This window comes from Thermobia domestica, chromosome 6, assembly GCF_964235325.1.
Source record: "Thermobia domestica chromosome 6, izTheDome1.hap1.1, whole genome shotgun sequence".
Taxonomy (NCBI): Eukaryota; Metazoa; Arthropoda; class Insecta; order Zygentoma; family Lepismatidae; genus Thermobia; species Thermobia domestica.
This window is the reverse complement of record NC_137459.1, coordinates 28,951,542-28,968,208: the sequence shown is the minus strand read 5'-3', so window position 1 is coordinate 28,968,208 and position 16,667 is coordinate 28,951,542. Positions and strand designations below refer to the sequence as shown.

At 37.1% G+C, this 16,667-nt stretch overlaps 1 protein-coding gene across 3 annotated transcripts in view; it reads left to right on the top strand.

The window, feature by feature from the left end:
- Nucleotides 1-16,667, top strand: part of LOC145687908 (cyclin-dependent kinase 17-like) — a 262,257-nt gene that overhangs the window by 18,675 nt on the left and 226,915 nt on the right. For all 3 annotated transcript variants that reach the window (XM_081761457.1, XM_081761456.1, XM_081761458.1), the window contains exon 3: nucleotides 8,904-8,990. In XM_081761457.1, the coding sequence (XP_081617583.1) occupies nucleotides 8,904-8,990 (87 nt within the window). The remainder of the gene's footprint in view (nucleotides 1-8,903; nucleotides 8,991-16,667) is intronic.

Sequence of the window (16,667 nt, the reverse complement as noted above, 5' to 3'; positions counted from 1 at the left end):
TGCAGTCGGTATGGCATGATACAGCTGCAATTTATCGTCGAATGAGTAAGGATTACGTCGGAAGTTTATAAGTGATGATGTGTGGATAACTGGTACAGAGAGTTTAAAGGATAACTTATTTGATGTACAGTCCGCAGCAAAAAACCTGCATCATGAGCATGTAAGTTTATTGTGAAACTACGCCTAACAGCCCAGGGAATCAACATAACGTCTAAGTGGCATGAATCACGTCAGGAGAAACCTTGGCGTCCTTCCCTGCACACTTATTTTGGAGCAAAAGACTTCGTCATTTCACAATAAACTTACATGCTTATATTGCAGGTTTTTTGCTGCGGACTATACATGACGAAGGCGGCCAGGGATGCAAGACGGTGGCGCCAGATGATCTTACTTGAACACGTGAAGTATGTGGTTTGTGGAAGGTGTAAGTTACAATTTCTGAACTGTCGGTGAGTTCCCTGAAATTTAAAGATAAGCGGCTGGAGAACTCGAATTGCTTGGCCGATGCTTCGATTACACGCGAAATGTTTTAAAGGTCGCTACTACAAAATGATTGAATGCAGAATCTGTGTAGTGATGTGGGAAGTAATTCGGACAACGTCATCTCACATGGTTCTCTTTTAGTGCCTTAGCGGAGGTTAAAAGAAAAGTAACCCTAAAAGTACTTTGATATTAGCTCATTGGTCAGCATTAAACACGTCTTACCTCGTCCTGTTGTAATAAAAACTGTTCTTCTTTTACTGCCGAGTAATTTGACTCAAATTTGCACGCGTCTACGGCTCCCTGGTAAACGTTCTGACGTCAGCAGTATCTTAACCATCAGATAAATATTTGTGCTTTCTGCATTTTTTTCTGGCGCACGTATTTTCAGTATTATGCGTGAATCTTGTTCTCGTTAAACGCACCTAAAAGAGCTCCTTCGTGGGTAAGCGGTTAGCGTACTTGCCTTTGACGTAGGAGACCCGGGTTCGATTCTCGGCGGGAGCTCATGTGGTTCGGATTCCACGTCTCATATAGCCTCGCTGCTGAAAGGGACATTAAACTCAAAAGCAACTCATATACATCTAAAAGAAAATATAAAGAAGTATATGTTATTTCCAGATACATTTGCAGCTTTAAACCAACTTTCATGTCGTGAGAGCAAATGACTGTAGGAAATACGCTTAGTTCTCTTAACGTTAATCTGAACCCTTCCCAGTATATGCAAGTTTGATGTAATGGTATTAATTGTTGTCGAACGTGTCAGAGCCTTATTTCATTTTCTGTAATAAGATTGGAAAAAAAAGTATACTTTTTTCTTGAAACTCCGTAGTTTTATGTATTTATATTGTATCTAGATAAAAAAAAAAAAAAGGTTAGATAATTAGGACGATGTTCCTTGCAATATCGGCATAGGTGGTTACCTTCCATTTCAAAGAGTTCAGCGTTTCATGCAACTGAAGATAATTTTAAAAATTGAACGAATTTGCTTTCAGCATTGCTGTTTTTAGTTGAACTTTCTCATATTTGTGCATAATCAATTTCGTGTGTGTGATAAAATGTCAGTGTTGCTATAATTAACGCACTGGATTGAATTAGAAAATTTTGCACATCTAGCTTAAAAAGTGATGTTACTTCCAGAAATCATTCCTGTTGTGAATATCTTCTGGATAAATTGAATATTTACAGATTACTGTTATAGATCACACTTTCTCCAAGTCATAGGGAAAGAGTTAAATAACACGTGAATAGGGGAGCCTGAGGTATTTAAGGATCCAGAACTGAGAACCTTAACACAACTTTATTCGTAGCTATTTTCTTTGGCAAATCAGTAAAACATCGCAGAGTTAGTATCTTGTTACAAAGTAACAACTGTGCTTTATGCCCTAGCATAAATTTATTTAGTTTCAAAAATATACTTGATCTTACGACCATGTAAGAAGGATGCTTCTTAGTAATGTATCTTATACATGGTAACCATACTTTCGGATATGCAAGATATACCTAAGCTGCAAACACGAAAAAACACTACAATACGGGAAGGAGTTCTGTAGAGTTGGCTATAAGAGTTCGTACCCGCAGTAAGTGCTTGTGTCGTTAACTTCCGAAGAAAATAATAAGTGTAAATGCAACCTTTTCCAACTTCGTAAATGGTAAGTGTAAAGAAAATGATAAGTGTAAATTTAACATTGTTCGTTCCTCTTCATGGCACAGAAAGCTACAGTGATTGTTACATTCACTTCTAAGTTACTGGCAAAACAACATTTAGCATGAGAGATAGAGTAGAGGAATGCACTTTTTCTGGCGACTGTATGGTGGCTCCACATCCGGCGTTAAGTATTACTTTCATTATTTTTTTTCTTACGTTAAATCAAGGCAGGTTCTTACATTCTTACGTTACTAGACTTTTCGTAGGTACTTCTCAGCTTGTTCGAATGATAATGGATATAAAACATTACCACGTAATTGCTTCACTTCTAATATAAGCTGCGTACTATTGAGGATTATAAACTTTCTTTGTAGGGTTTCTTGGAAATATTTCTTGAATGAAATTGTTTGCTAAAGTAATTGAGTTAACCTAGGAACAAGGCAGAATGATTGAACGACTGCGAGTGTGGTCACCTTCAACTTGCGAACATGAAAACAGGATATTCGTTCCCAGATATTGTTGGTATTCCCATTGATTTGTCTTCACGGGAAATTAAAAGGATCATATTCATCGTCACGTGAAGTTCCTTTGTCTTTTTAAATGTCTGCAATACTAGTTATTTGTACCAATTATTCTTTGCAGCTACGTTTCTGCAAGATATTATATTAATGTAATGTAGTTTCCGGTTAGTAAACTGTTCAGTAACTAACCCAGTTGCTGTGAAGTTCTATAGATGTACTGCACGTGTGAAACTTCCCTTAAAATTGTCGTTTGGCAGCAACGCACTCGAAGGGGAAAGACTTTGTGTAGTGAAGCATTTCCAATACACCTTATTTGCTGTTTGAAATATTCAGCTCTTATTTTGTTACTTAATGCAATGTTATTTTCAGAACAAAATAGTACCGTGGCAAGTGAAAAAAAAAATGTTGCAGTCTCAAAGAAGACACTTTTTAACCCCCCAAAAATAGTAAAATGCAAGAAAGGTTGCTAAGGGGTTCTTTTAGCTATCACTACAACTGAAACAGCTGAAAGGTAATCCTCGAGTTGTTTCAACAGCCGTGCGTGTTAAGTTCCTTCTTTGTGGTGGAATTCAAAATTTATGAAGCTGGTCGAATCCCTCCGGTGTTTTTATTTATTTATTTATAACTTTTAAACTGTCCTTGGTATACACTTGCTGATTTTATGATTCATTTCCTTCTTTCTTTCTTCAGGAGAAGTCACGGTTTAGAAAGTCACCAACTGACCAACGTTTATATCTGACGATTTCCCAACACTAAGGAAACTAATATATTTTTTTTTCTTTTTTAAGGATACATAGTTGCTACTAAATTCTTACTGAAATTGGTTAAAGCGTTTATTCTTCAAAGGTGCGAATTGACGGGAGGATACCAGGGATTTCCCCTTAACAAAATGTTATCCTCGTTTGAAGAAGAGAAGTTTCATCCTTGGCAATGATATCTTTTTTTTTTTTTTTTTTCAATCTAGAATCTTTTTCGAGTGTTCACGAGGAGAGAGATGAAACGACTTTTATTCTGTAGACAAAAGTACTACAATTAGGAACAAAGTTTGTTAAAGAGATTGGTTCAACAAAACTCGATTATGTATTTATTCTGTCAGTGTGTCAGTCCATCCGAAAGACGAACTCCTTCGTGGCTAAGCGGTTAGCGGTACGCGCCTTTGCCGTGGGAGACCCGGGTTCCATTCTTGGCTGGAGCTCATCTGATTCGGATACCACGTTAATCAGTAGGACCTCGTCCCGTATAGCCTCGCTGCTGAAAGAGACGTTAAACTCAAAATCAAATAAAATCAACCGTCCGAGAGACAAAAAGAAAAAAAAAATCGCAAGTGCTACTTGGTGGATCACCATCAAATTTGGTCAGGATGTAGAGAGTCAAAATTTAGGAACCAAGTTCGATTTTCGAACCGATATTCAAACCAAAGGTGGTAGAAATAAAACATTACCAGCTTTGACGTTGATAAATATAGAGCAAAAACGGTAATAGGCCTACATGCCGAGAAGTGGTTTTCTGTATTCCACTAAGCGTAGGGGCCGCGGTGGCTCAGTGGTAGAGCGTTCACCTCTGGTGCTTGGGGTACCGGGTTCGATCCCAGCCCCCACCAAGTGAACTTTGTGGTGGACAAACACCGTGTGCGTGGGTTTTCTCGGGGTTCTCCCGTTTCCTCCCAATTTCTTCATTCCACCATTTCATTCATTACTCATCATCACCGTCTCCTTTAGCCTAACCGGCATAACCGTGGGACGTAAAACTCAAAAATTTCATTTCATTTTTTTCCACTAAGCGTTTCAAGAATATATCTCATCAATATCCTTCACTCTCTACTAATACCGAAGGTGGGAGAAATTTACTACAACTTTCAGTTCCTACATTGATCTACAGAGATCAAAATGGTAAGAGATAGCGAGAAGCATTTTTTTGAATCAATTTCTCGTTTTAAAACTAGGTACTTTCTTCTTCCTTAATCCCCTATTCGAACCGGAAGTTTCAAATATAAACAACTTTCGGGTTTAACGTTGATCGCCGTAGAATAAAAACTCTTAATAGATAGCGAGAAGCGGTTTCCTGTGCCAGATAATCGACTCCTTGTGGTTTTAACGGTGATCGCTGTAGAGTAAAAATGGTAATAGATATCAAGAAGTTATTTTCTGCAATCAGTGAAACGTCCAAGAGCATGTTCCGTCTTCACTCTAATCTTTCTGTTACAACTGGAAGTGGTAGGAATCTGTTACCACTCTTCTGGTTTCAATATTAATTTAAAAAATATCCCGCTATATAAACAGAACTCCTTTATGTGGTGTACACGTATATATACACTTTCAAAGTCTTGACTGGAAGACCAATCGGAAAACGACCATTAGGAAGACCTAGGCGCAGATGGGAGGACAATATTAAAATGGATCTCGCAGAGATTGGAATACAAAGTAGAAACTGGATGCAGTTAGCTAAGGATAGAAGTCAGTGGAGCGCTTTTGTGAACGCGGCATTGAACCTCCGGGTTCCGTAGGCCATAGAGTTAGTTAGTTAGTTAATATATATATATTTGTGAATGCATGCATTCCCTCTCCCCCGAGAAAGATATTCAATTAGCACACTGATTCTTCCTCATTTGTAAACATTCGGAAGTTACACCAAACAATTGAACATATAGTGTGTGTTTTATCTTTCTTTCATTCTTTATCCCGTTTCAGTCCCACAGTCATTGCTGCTACTCTGCTTGAGTTTAAATCAGTAGTTCGTGAACTTTGTGTCGCTATTCCCTGGTGCTCCTTGACATGCTTCAATAGATACCGCGAATTATTTAATGATGTAATTACAAACTTATAATTTATATTTTTGACACAAAACATTTGTGAATTCTAACTAGTGTTCACTTGTTTTTAAAATTTAAACAAACCCAACCCATATCCTACACTAGATAAACCTTGTGTTCTGATTTAAGTTCAGTGCCAAAATCTTAGCGCGTTTTTTAAGGACGGTGGTGTTCTTGATACATTGACGATGGGTCCCACAGAAAGTGCAAATATACTAACGACAAACCTGCTTGATTTCTAGGTCATCATCAAACGAAATCATTTGGGGTCCTTGACGGATCATCGTTTGGAAGAGCTGGTTTCAACTATTGAATTAATTGCATCTGTTTACGGATCCTGAAAGACTGTAATTTGAATAGGCAGGCCCTTCCCGTAAGAAGAGCAATGTAGGCGTTTGCCCCAAACTTTGCGCTATATGGATCCGACGGACACCATGAAAGAGATAGGCTAAGAAAGATAATAATGTACTCTTTCTATTTCATTCTTGGAGATAAAAATATTTAGAGATGATGAACCATAATTTTGTAAGGTTTTACAGATGGTTTAAATAACTGAATTCGCCAATAACTAATTATGTTACGTTAAGAATAGTGCGATCGGTCCAATCTTTTTCGCACCGAATCAGGGACGTACGCAAGGGTGGGTCCTGGCAGTCCCGTCCCTTTCCCAAAAATTTCGACTTGGCTGTGAATTTAATCTGTTTTGAGGATTTTACAAATTTGAATATAATTTATCCTCATATTAAATTTGAACCCCTCCTGAAACAGATTCCTGCCTACGTGCCACCACCAAATGCTGCAGTACTGGCTACTGACCTTGTACGACTCTTATCCTAATATAAATAACAGGTAGCCTACTGCATTCTTTCTCACCATGTCTATTACCGCTGCATCTGGAGAACGCATTTTCAAAGCTAGTAATAATAATAATAAATACCTAAGAACATTCACGAAGTAACAACGCTTGAAGAATGGACTGATTGATTTCTATTCGAAGTGATATACCAAAGAAATTCATAAAGATGAAGTGTTGTAGGATTTGCTTGAAAAGAAGACGACGGCGACTACGACGAAAAGTTCCTTTCTTTCAAGGTTAAATCCTCTTGTGTCAAACAAACAGTACAGGGTGATTATTTAAAATAAGTAATAGTAGTAATGGTAAAAATTAATCAATTTCTTAGAAATCCCTTCTCTCTCAGTGCTAATAACTGACAACTTAAATTATTCAGTTCAACTTTTTTTTTTCCTTTCAATGAGCAAGTGAGCTGCGTTGCGTAATGTGGAACAGCGGTACATTTCCAAACTGTGAGGTATAATATTAAAACAGGAAGTGGTAGATCTGCAACTTCCTGTTGCAATAGAGTAGAAGATGAAACCTATTCTTCAAACGCCTGAATCCATATGAAACCATTCTTTCTGTATCAGTGATATAGAAGCAAAACCTGCTAAATCGATTTTTCAATTTTGTCAGGGAACGAAAAAAAAAAGTGACTTCCTATGCTTCAGAATTGTTGAACAATAGTTATTCTTTAGTGGTAGATTACATTTGTCTGCATTAAGTAGTCTCCATTAAAAAAATAAAAAAAAAAAAATCAACAATTCTGAAACACAAAGTGAAGGGAGTCACTGTTGTTTCGTCTCCTGACAAAATTGAAAAAAATGGATTTAGCAGGTTTTGCTTCTATACCCCTGATATATTTTATATAGAAAGCATTCTTTCTGTACAGTTGTTGATCCAAGAAGATCGAAAAAGTTAAAACTGGAAGCTCTGTAGATTTCTAATGTTCCAGTTTTTCCATAAAGATAAGGAAGGAGATAGAACCTATTCCTACGATAGTGAATCCATATAAAGAAACTACTTGTAGCTATCTATTGTCGCGTTTCTTCATGGATACCTTCATGAAACATCACCCTGCGCCGGAGATGAGATATATCAAATAGTGCCCAGTGCAGCCCCAATTTACTTTGATTTCTCTTGGGTCAAACTTTTGTGGAAGAAAACGTGAGAGAGTGCTTGCTTGTGAGTACATAATTTATCTTTATAAAGAGAATATAAGCAGGTATTAGTAAAAGTTTTTGATTCAAGATATGAAACATCCACAATCTTGTACCTGACACAAAACAGGTTTGAAAGCACTGGAAAACATATCTCATCCCCATTCCCAAATTTCTTCGTGAGACCGTTCAAAGTAAGGTAATGGCCAGTGTTTTTTTGAACTCTGACGACAGTCTTCTGATGGATTCTCTACCAAACAATGATATGGTGACTGAAGTACACTGTTTCCAAACTCTTTAGCTGTTTATGAGGAAAAAATGTGATATATCCGTGGAAAGCTGTCTGAAATCACGTATGATACACCAAGACAACATATAGTTTATAAGCCCAACAGAAAACTACAAAGAAATAAAATGTTATCTCACCAACTGTAGTACCCTCAAACTTTTTCTGTTCTCTAGCTTAATAATAATAATAATAATAATAATAATAATAATAATAATAAAGAACTCCGTTTTAGTAGTGATGAAGTTATTCTAGTGATTTTCTGAACAGTGAAACTCCGTTTTTTTTGTTTTTTTTTTTTTAAGTTTACGAAAAATCTTATAGATCGATGTCACTTGCACTTGGAAAATATAGAAGAGGTTCTATACCTTTGCGACTTCTTGTTTTTGCTTACTTTAAAAAGTTATCAATTACCTCATGTAATATGCATAACACAATCATTATGGCAAGAAGAGCAGAAAAGTTAGGAAAACTAATACCACCCAGTGGATTCCAAGCAGGTTTAAAAGTATTAAGTCCCCGCAGAAAAGAGGAACTTACCATGCATGGGTACCTAAACAACTGTATAGCTTTCCTCCAGTTGTATTGATAGAGACCGGACTCTAGAACAACCTTAATGTTTTTTTTTTTTTTTGTACAGGAGGTCGAAAAGCGTGCTGGATTTCGTTAACTGCAGCAAAATTTTCTGGATTTGCCAAGTTCTATTTTGTTCTACAAGTATCATTACATTATATAACATAACAGGAGCAGAGTATTTCAAACACCAAACTGTGAGCTGTGTTCAGAGGATTCATTATTTTTTCTTATTATTTGGAATGCGTTGTTGCCAAACTGACAGTTTCAAAGAGTTTAGAGAAATTCACGGACGCAATTATATTCTGGCGAAATGTACAATGATGATCAAAATATTTAATTCTCATCTCCTTGTGTATAAAAAAAAAAAAAAAAAAAAAAAAAAAGGTATATTTTTCATACGTGGCCTTCCAAGAATGAGTTGTGTAGAGTGAATAATATACATATTTCTTTGTTCCAGTGCTGCGTATGAGTAAGAACTTCTGAGAGAGACTGTTCAGAATTTCGTTTTTGACTATGGCTGTATATAATATTTGATCGTAATGTATCGAATTGTGAAATGCAATTGATATGTTCTGTCTCTAATTACAGGAATCCACATGCTCGGAAGTTTCACCCATTTCAACAGGAAACTTTCTCTCTCCCATTCTAGGATATTGGAAAGTACGCATCAAATAGGTAAGTATCATACATTAATTTTTATTTTAGGCAGTTTTTTTTGTAAAAGGAAATTGATGACTTTCACTTTGGAAGCTCCTGCTTGTACTCTAGTTACTCTAGTTTCCTGCATCATTATCTTCAGAATAAATCAGGCTTTTGATATTGTACTACATCTATGGCGCACTCACTGAGAGGGTCCACCGGTTCCGCAACCTCTGCTTTATTTGCACCAGAGGCGTCTTCACGGGGAATCCACTCGTTCCGGACTTCGTCCAACCTTAGTAATTCGACAGACATTTGTACAGTTTCTTAATGAAATCATACTTGCTGTAACAGAGAAATGATTAATGTGGCGTAAAGATTTGATATAGGGCCTACTACATTTGTAGTCTCTTTTCTCATAAATACAATTTAGTTCTATCAATTTGTCCTGAGAATATACGGTGGAACTACTTGAAAGTTACTTATCGTTTTGTCGGATATAGAATAAAACCAGTTCAGTAGACGCAATGTCTTGTAGCGTTGAATCCCCTCCTAACTTTGGACCCTCTCCACCAAAAATTTCTGGGTGCGCACCTGTACTGCATGCATGTCTTAGGGGTGTGTAATTCGGAGTATACGAAGAAATTCAGGAAAACATCTATGTAATTTACCGAAAAGGATGTTTGTTTTGGGTGCCACTAGGGAGTTCTGGGCTGCCGGTATGTGAACGAAAGGTACCCGGAAAAATTCTAAATTGCTGGGTATAGTAGGATAGTGGGTTTGGTAGATATAAAGATACGAAAAACTTTCGAACCAATAATAATAATTTTTGTAGCAAATATGGCTTTAAAGAAATCGTGGACTATTATAAATAAATGAGGTGAATTAGTATAGTTTATGTCTGAAATGCACTCTTATCCTTTTGTGTTTCTTTTGGCCTTCAAGATATAAACACAAAGAGGCTGCTATAAATTGGGTTCTAGTTTGCGTTATATTTCGAACAACTTTCGTAAGTTCAATAAGAGTATTCCAGTCCCACACGTACAAAATTCTAGGATCTCAACCTATACGGTCATTGTAAAAAGTACTTAACCACACATTTTTTCGCAAACTATCTGCTCATGTCACTAAGTACTATTGCAGGGAATAAATTCATATACATGTTTCATCTTGTGAAGACATTCTTTTAGGGTTATGTATTTAAATGTGCTATTAGCTACCCAAGATAGTTCTGTTGGATTTCCGCATAGTAGTATAGCATGCACCCTTACATCTTTCCTTTCGAGAAAGAGAAACCAAAGCGTGTTAGTGAGTAAACAGCGTTATACAGACCTATGTGCTTCACGAATTTGAACTAGGATCAAGAGCTACTGAAATGGGAAGGAAAATATGCTAAATAAGGGACTTTTTTGGCAATTAGATTTCTGAAAATGCCAAACAAACCGAGAAAAGCAAGTTTTTAGCGGCAGACCGTAAACAGGACCGGAGAAGTTCGAATACAAGACGCAGAAAATGCATGTAAACATAATGTAATTTTGAAACGAGTGGAGGAATTGAGATTAAATTTGACGTGTGGGTATCGAGTGTGAAGCTCTTCAGAGTAGCTATATTGCGAATCATGTCGGCCATCTTAAAAGTCGCCATATTAGAGTTATCGAAAATAAAGAAACGTGAAGGAAATCATGTGGCATATCAATTTAGGCTAGCTTGTTCCCAGAAATTCAAATATGAATTTAGTTTTTACCAACCCTAATGTGTTGAGTAGTTACGGAATCGAAATTTTGAACAGGCGAAATTAATGATAATGTGTTCTTCGATTTCAGTCGATTCAACGTAAACCAAGAATAAGATCAAAATAGTGTTTGAGAACAGCTGTACAATTATTGCAGTTGATAAGAAACTATTATATTGTTAATGCAATTTTGAAAGATGCATGGGAGCAACCGATATAAAACCTTAAGGTGTCAGAAGTTCAGAAATAAGTAGGACTAATCTTGGATTGACAAAAGATCTTATGCACGTTTAGTTGCACCTGTTCTATACCTTAAGAATGATTGTGTGGTTAATACAAAAGTGGGAACAACAGTGAGCACTAACTTCATATTTGAATTTCTGAGAACAGCCTAGCCTAAATTGATATGCCACATGATTTCCTTCCCGTTTCTTCATTTTCGATAATTCCAATATGGCGACTTTTAAGATGGCTGACATGATGCGCAATATAGCTATTCCAAAGAGGTTCACACTCGACACTCACACCTCAATTTTAATCTCAATTCCTCCACTCGTTTCAAAATTACATGATTATATGCACTTTCTGCGTCCTGTATTCGAACTTTGGACCCCTTTATCTTCGGCCCTGTTTACGGTCTACCGCTAAAAACTTGTTTTTCTCGATTTCTTTGGGTGCTGCATCCGATGATAGCAAGCATTTCCAGAAATCGAATTGTCAAAAAAAGAATGGTCCTTTCTAAGTATTCAATGTAGATGTGGTGAAGGACTAGACAGGTCAACTGTGGTTTGACAAATTGAGGAACGGCAGCGACGCACTACTATGGGACCACCAAAAGCCATAGAGAACGAGTCATTGAAGATGGCTATTAATAGGTAAAATACAATCGTAACTACTGAACTGGAACACCTATAAGGTGACTAAGTTATTTAAAAATATGTTTAAACTGTTTAAACTTAAATAATTATATCATCAGATATAGTGTTTTTGTATTAATCACTGAAGACCATTTTCTATGTTTGCTAAACTTCAATCAAAATTTATTGACAAGAAACGAACAATAAATTATTTTAAGTCCCACGGGTAGGTCCTTCAGACTAAAGGACACGGATGATGAACGAAAACGAAAGATCATGAAAAAAAATGTTTTTGTGAGAATGTGTGTGACAATGAGAGAACCCCGAGAAAGTCCGCTACACGATGTTTTCAACCACCAACTTACAATTGAACGAGAGAATCAATGACTGAACTATAGCATCTACAATATATTGCTAATAATGTTGCTTAAGCTACGTAAATAATTTCAGCCAATAAGTACATTGTTTATGGCCAAACATGCGAGGCTTTGGGAGAACTATTCGTTGACACCTGCACTAGCTTGGAAAAAGGTTTAAAGTGGGACAGTGAGCCTCGCATGTTGTGGCTGCACCTAAGAAAAGACCAGATCGAGTGTTTTTTGACTTGTTATCGGAAGAATTAAGAATTATTTCCGTACAGGGCTGAAATGCGGTAAGAAGTGACACAGATGAATTGTCTTCGGAACTACCAATACCATCAGCGAAAGATTATACTTTGTATATAGTAAACTGTTTTGGATATGACACATCGTAAACTACTTCCATCTGCGTAGATGATCAATACTGCTTGTACTCGCAGCAACTGGAAAGTGCACATTAAAATTTAAGCCATGGAATCAGTGCCTTTGAATGTCAGAGGTGACATTTTGCTTTAGTTGAACACGAAGCCACGTATCGCTAGGGATATCCATCACACCATTATTCGACTTGGCTTATGTTAATGCATTCCATCATATTCTCGGAATTACCATTTATTCCATTTGTTAGACAACCACATGGGGAGACGAGGTAATCTACGTTGTGTTCTGCTGCTGTGGAATTCATAATGTGTCGGAACGTTGGAGATACGATGTTGTTTCTATTGTGAACTAATTACCTCCTTTAGCCTCGGAACGTAATCCTGGGACGATAAACTAACTAAAAGTGACTCATTCAGGAAGAAAACATACTTGTAAATCAAAAGTCTATCTCAGGATAGGAAGAGTGGCATTCCGCGTGAAACCAGTCGAAAGACCTAAGAAGAAGAATTAATTCTTGATATTTTTCAGATACGCTATGCTTGAGGTATCGGTTTTTGTCTTTGTAAGGTATCAATGTAACTTGCTGGGGTGCCTATGCGACATACACGGGTGCATAGGTAACTTTAATGTGGAAGATAGTTGTTCTTTTGTTTCTGTTATTACATTCTTTATTTGAAGTACAATAGTTTTGTAAAGCTTATTTGTAGTAGAAAGAATTGGATTTCTCTGGCGACGTGATTTTAGTAACTCTTATCGGGGTATCAGCCAGGTGAAGGTATTAACATCCGTCGTTTCGAATTCAGACATCGCATTCATCTTCAGAGATTGTAATGCTATTGAAGAATGCCTGAAGATGAATGCGATGTCTGCATTCGAAACGTCGGATGTTGATACCTTCACCTGGCTGAGAGTCCGAGAAAATTTACTAAAATTATTTGTAGTAATTTAACATCCCTTGTCACCTCCGAATTAATATAAGATGGATCTACAGTTTAACGGAATACGAACAGCATTAATCTCCAACTAGGCATGAGCTGGATCTTCTGGACCAGATACACTAGACATTGAACCACGAGGAAGTTCTATGATGTTCCCAGAAACTGCCATCGACTGGCGTTGTAAATGATTCCAGAACAATCTTTGCTATGTTGGTCGGTAACTGAAACATTATTTTATATTGTTCTGTTAGTTATTGGTTCTGCACTGTGAAATACCATTAGAATTCGAAAAGTGGAATTTATGACTTGTTGACGATTTCTTTATTTCTCATTTTAATTTGAAATACATTCACAAACTCTTCTAAATTCAAGAACCTATATATGGAAAAACTAGGGAGAAATTACTTTAAATTTATTCTACGGGGAACACACTTTCTGAACCCGTATAATAATGTAAAAGAAGTGGACATAGAGAGATAAGATTAACAATAAGAACAGTTTATTATATATCGATAATATTAAATTAACAGCCATGGGCGCCTCCAGAACTGTTTGTTTAATTAAAATGATTTGATTTTTACTTTACTTTCTTACGCAACACCACAAATTATAAAAGGACTGCACCTGCTATTTACATGAATTCCGAACCACGTTGAATGTTGAATCCGGACTAAAAACGTGTCCATCGTAACCAAATTATATTTCTTTGAAGATTTGTGGATTCATGAACAACGATACAGATCCCGCTGTATTTAATTGAAGGGAATACACAAGTATGTTCTTTACATATGGTAATAATTTTCGTTTGTCTGGGGTACATAAGTTCATTGAAGACATTATTTTTTGTTTCATGTGACCACCTAACTCGGGAATTCTATATCTAACTATGGCTATAAAGAAGTTTAAGACCAAGTCAATGCGTGATAGGTTAGTAGGTACTGCCATATTTCATACAGGTGAACAGTATTTAATGATGGGGGAAATATAAGCCTTATAAATCATTGTAAGGGCAAGGAGACTTTGTATTTCGGGAAATCTATAAAGTAGACCAAGTACTTCATAGCTCTGGATGAGATCGAAGGGATGTGATCCGTAAAGGAGAGTTTTTCATCAAGACAACACCTAGATCTCTTTGAGATGAAACACGTTATTAGGTGTTATTCTTGACATTATAAGTCTAAAGAAGTACATTTTTTTTTTTAAAGAAATAGAAAGGATAGAACATTTGTTGGGATTTAAAGCTAAATTCCGGTTAGTACACCAGTTACTTAGCAGATCTATGTCAGCTTGTAGTAAAGAAGCATCATCTACAGAGTTAATGACTCTAACGAGTTTACAATCATCAGCAGAAAGCAGTATGTGTGATGAAGAGGACGAAACGGTGCAAGGTAAATCGTCAATATACAGTAAGAACAAAATTGGACCCAGCACGCTTCTCTGAGGGACTCCGTATAAGACGGGAATGTACGGAGATAGGGATCCAGGAAGAGTAACGCGTTGTTCTCTCCCTGAGAGAGAGCAATCCAGGAAAGAGAGGATCTGTCCATGAATATTGTATCTATTGGAGAGTTTGTAAAGAAGCAACTTGGTATCTATAGCGTCAAGGGCTTTTGAAATGTCAAAGTAAACAACATAAGCTGGGAGTTAGTCGTAATTGCTTGTACCGCGTGGGTGACTAACACTGACAAGTTAGTTAGACACGAACAGCCAGGTAGGAAACCATACTGACAAGTGAGAGCTGCTTTAAAAAGGTTTGACAAAGCCGTACAATCTGTCTTTAACTATTTTTCCGCAGAGAAAAAAGACAGAAGAAAGAAGAGAAATGAGCCTGTAGGGTAAAACTTGTTTTCTGTCTCTGGACTTGAAGAGAGGTGTGATATTGGCAGCCTTCCACAAGTTGGGATAGGTCCCTTCAGAGAAACATCTATTAAATAATAACGACCAGAAGGTGGGCAGTTGAGTGCGCTGTGTTACAAAGAAAAACTATGCTGGTGTTGTCGGGACCAGAAGAACGGCGAGAAAATACTGAGGATATAAATTATTTCACTGCATCGGGAGAGGTGGTAATTGTAGCCAGCGGGTGCGACCCCACAGGTTGGATCTTAGACAAGAAAGGAAGGGTCCCAAGCTTAAAAACGCTATTGCAAAAATACTCATTAAAGAAAACAGATCTGCATTTCCCCTCAAAACTATTTGAGTTGTATTCGATTTCTAGTGGGATACGGGGATTTTGTGTCCGGGAATTTATGAGCATCTAGAAGCTATTCAGTTGAGAGACTTGGTAGATTATCCACATAATTCTTATATTTCATACGGAGGAGATATTTCAAATGCCGTCTAATATTAGAGAAAGATCTATACGTTTGTTCGCTCGGAAACTTCTTCCACAGCAACCAAGCCCTCTGTTTATTTCGAAGCACAAAACGTGCTTCTACATCAGACCACGGAGGGAACTGACGCGACACCTTCATTCAGTATACACCAAGGAATTAATTCAGAAGCACCAATAATACTGTCCCACGTGCCTTCCATAACCATGTAAACTGCTTAAACTCAAAGATGTTATTTTTCGATGACGGCCTAAGCAAGGGAACATCGACGTCCAGAGATTCATGATCGGATGAAAACACATTTCTACGTGGAGTGATGACAAGATCATTTAGAGAGGAAACCACATAATCAGGAATGTTCTCACCACTAGTAGGAAGTAAGTTAAATTGCCTGACTCCTAAACCTTGAATAAACATATCTAAAAACCTGTGGTCATTAAGGAATTTACCAACACCTGACCTAGGATTAATCCAATCTATTGATAGATTAAATCACCAGAAAGAACTATATCGCTATCATTGAGGGCTGCAAGCACAGAATTCCTTCAATTTTCGAGCACGGAACAGAGTTTCTGTGCCGTCTATAGTAATAGCCAATCCATTTTTTTTAATTACTTTTCACAAGTTTAACTTCATCCCATATTATTTCACAGTTAGTAGCGGGATCATTGCGTAATTTACACTCCCGTTTATTATTCACACAAATCATAACGCCATCACCACGACTTCCTCTATCATTCCTATAAATGTTAAACTATGAGGCTATGATAGTTCATTGTTGTCAACACTTTCATTTAGCCAGGTTTCAGTAAATATCAGGTAGTCGTAATTCGTATAGTTCATCTATAATCATTGCAAAGTCAGCCAATTTATTTTTGACGCTTTGTAAGTTCCGATAACACGTAGAGAATACAGGATCACTTGCTGAAGGGCCAGGATTTAACTGGATATGACAACTAAGAACTAAAACCAGAAGATGGGTAAAGGGATGAATGGATTTCTTAGTTGTATATAATTTTGAAGCGTTTCTTCCCGACGCAGTCTGAAAATTGGTAACTATGCCGTAGGTTGTAGTATGTAGTTTTTTGTCCGAACTCGCAGCATTCATTCCACAGG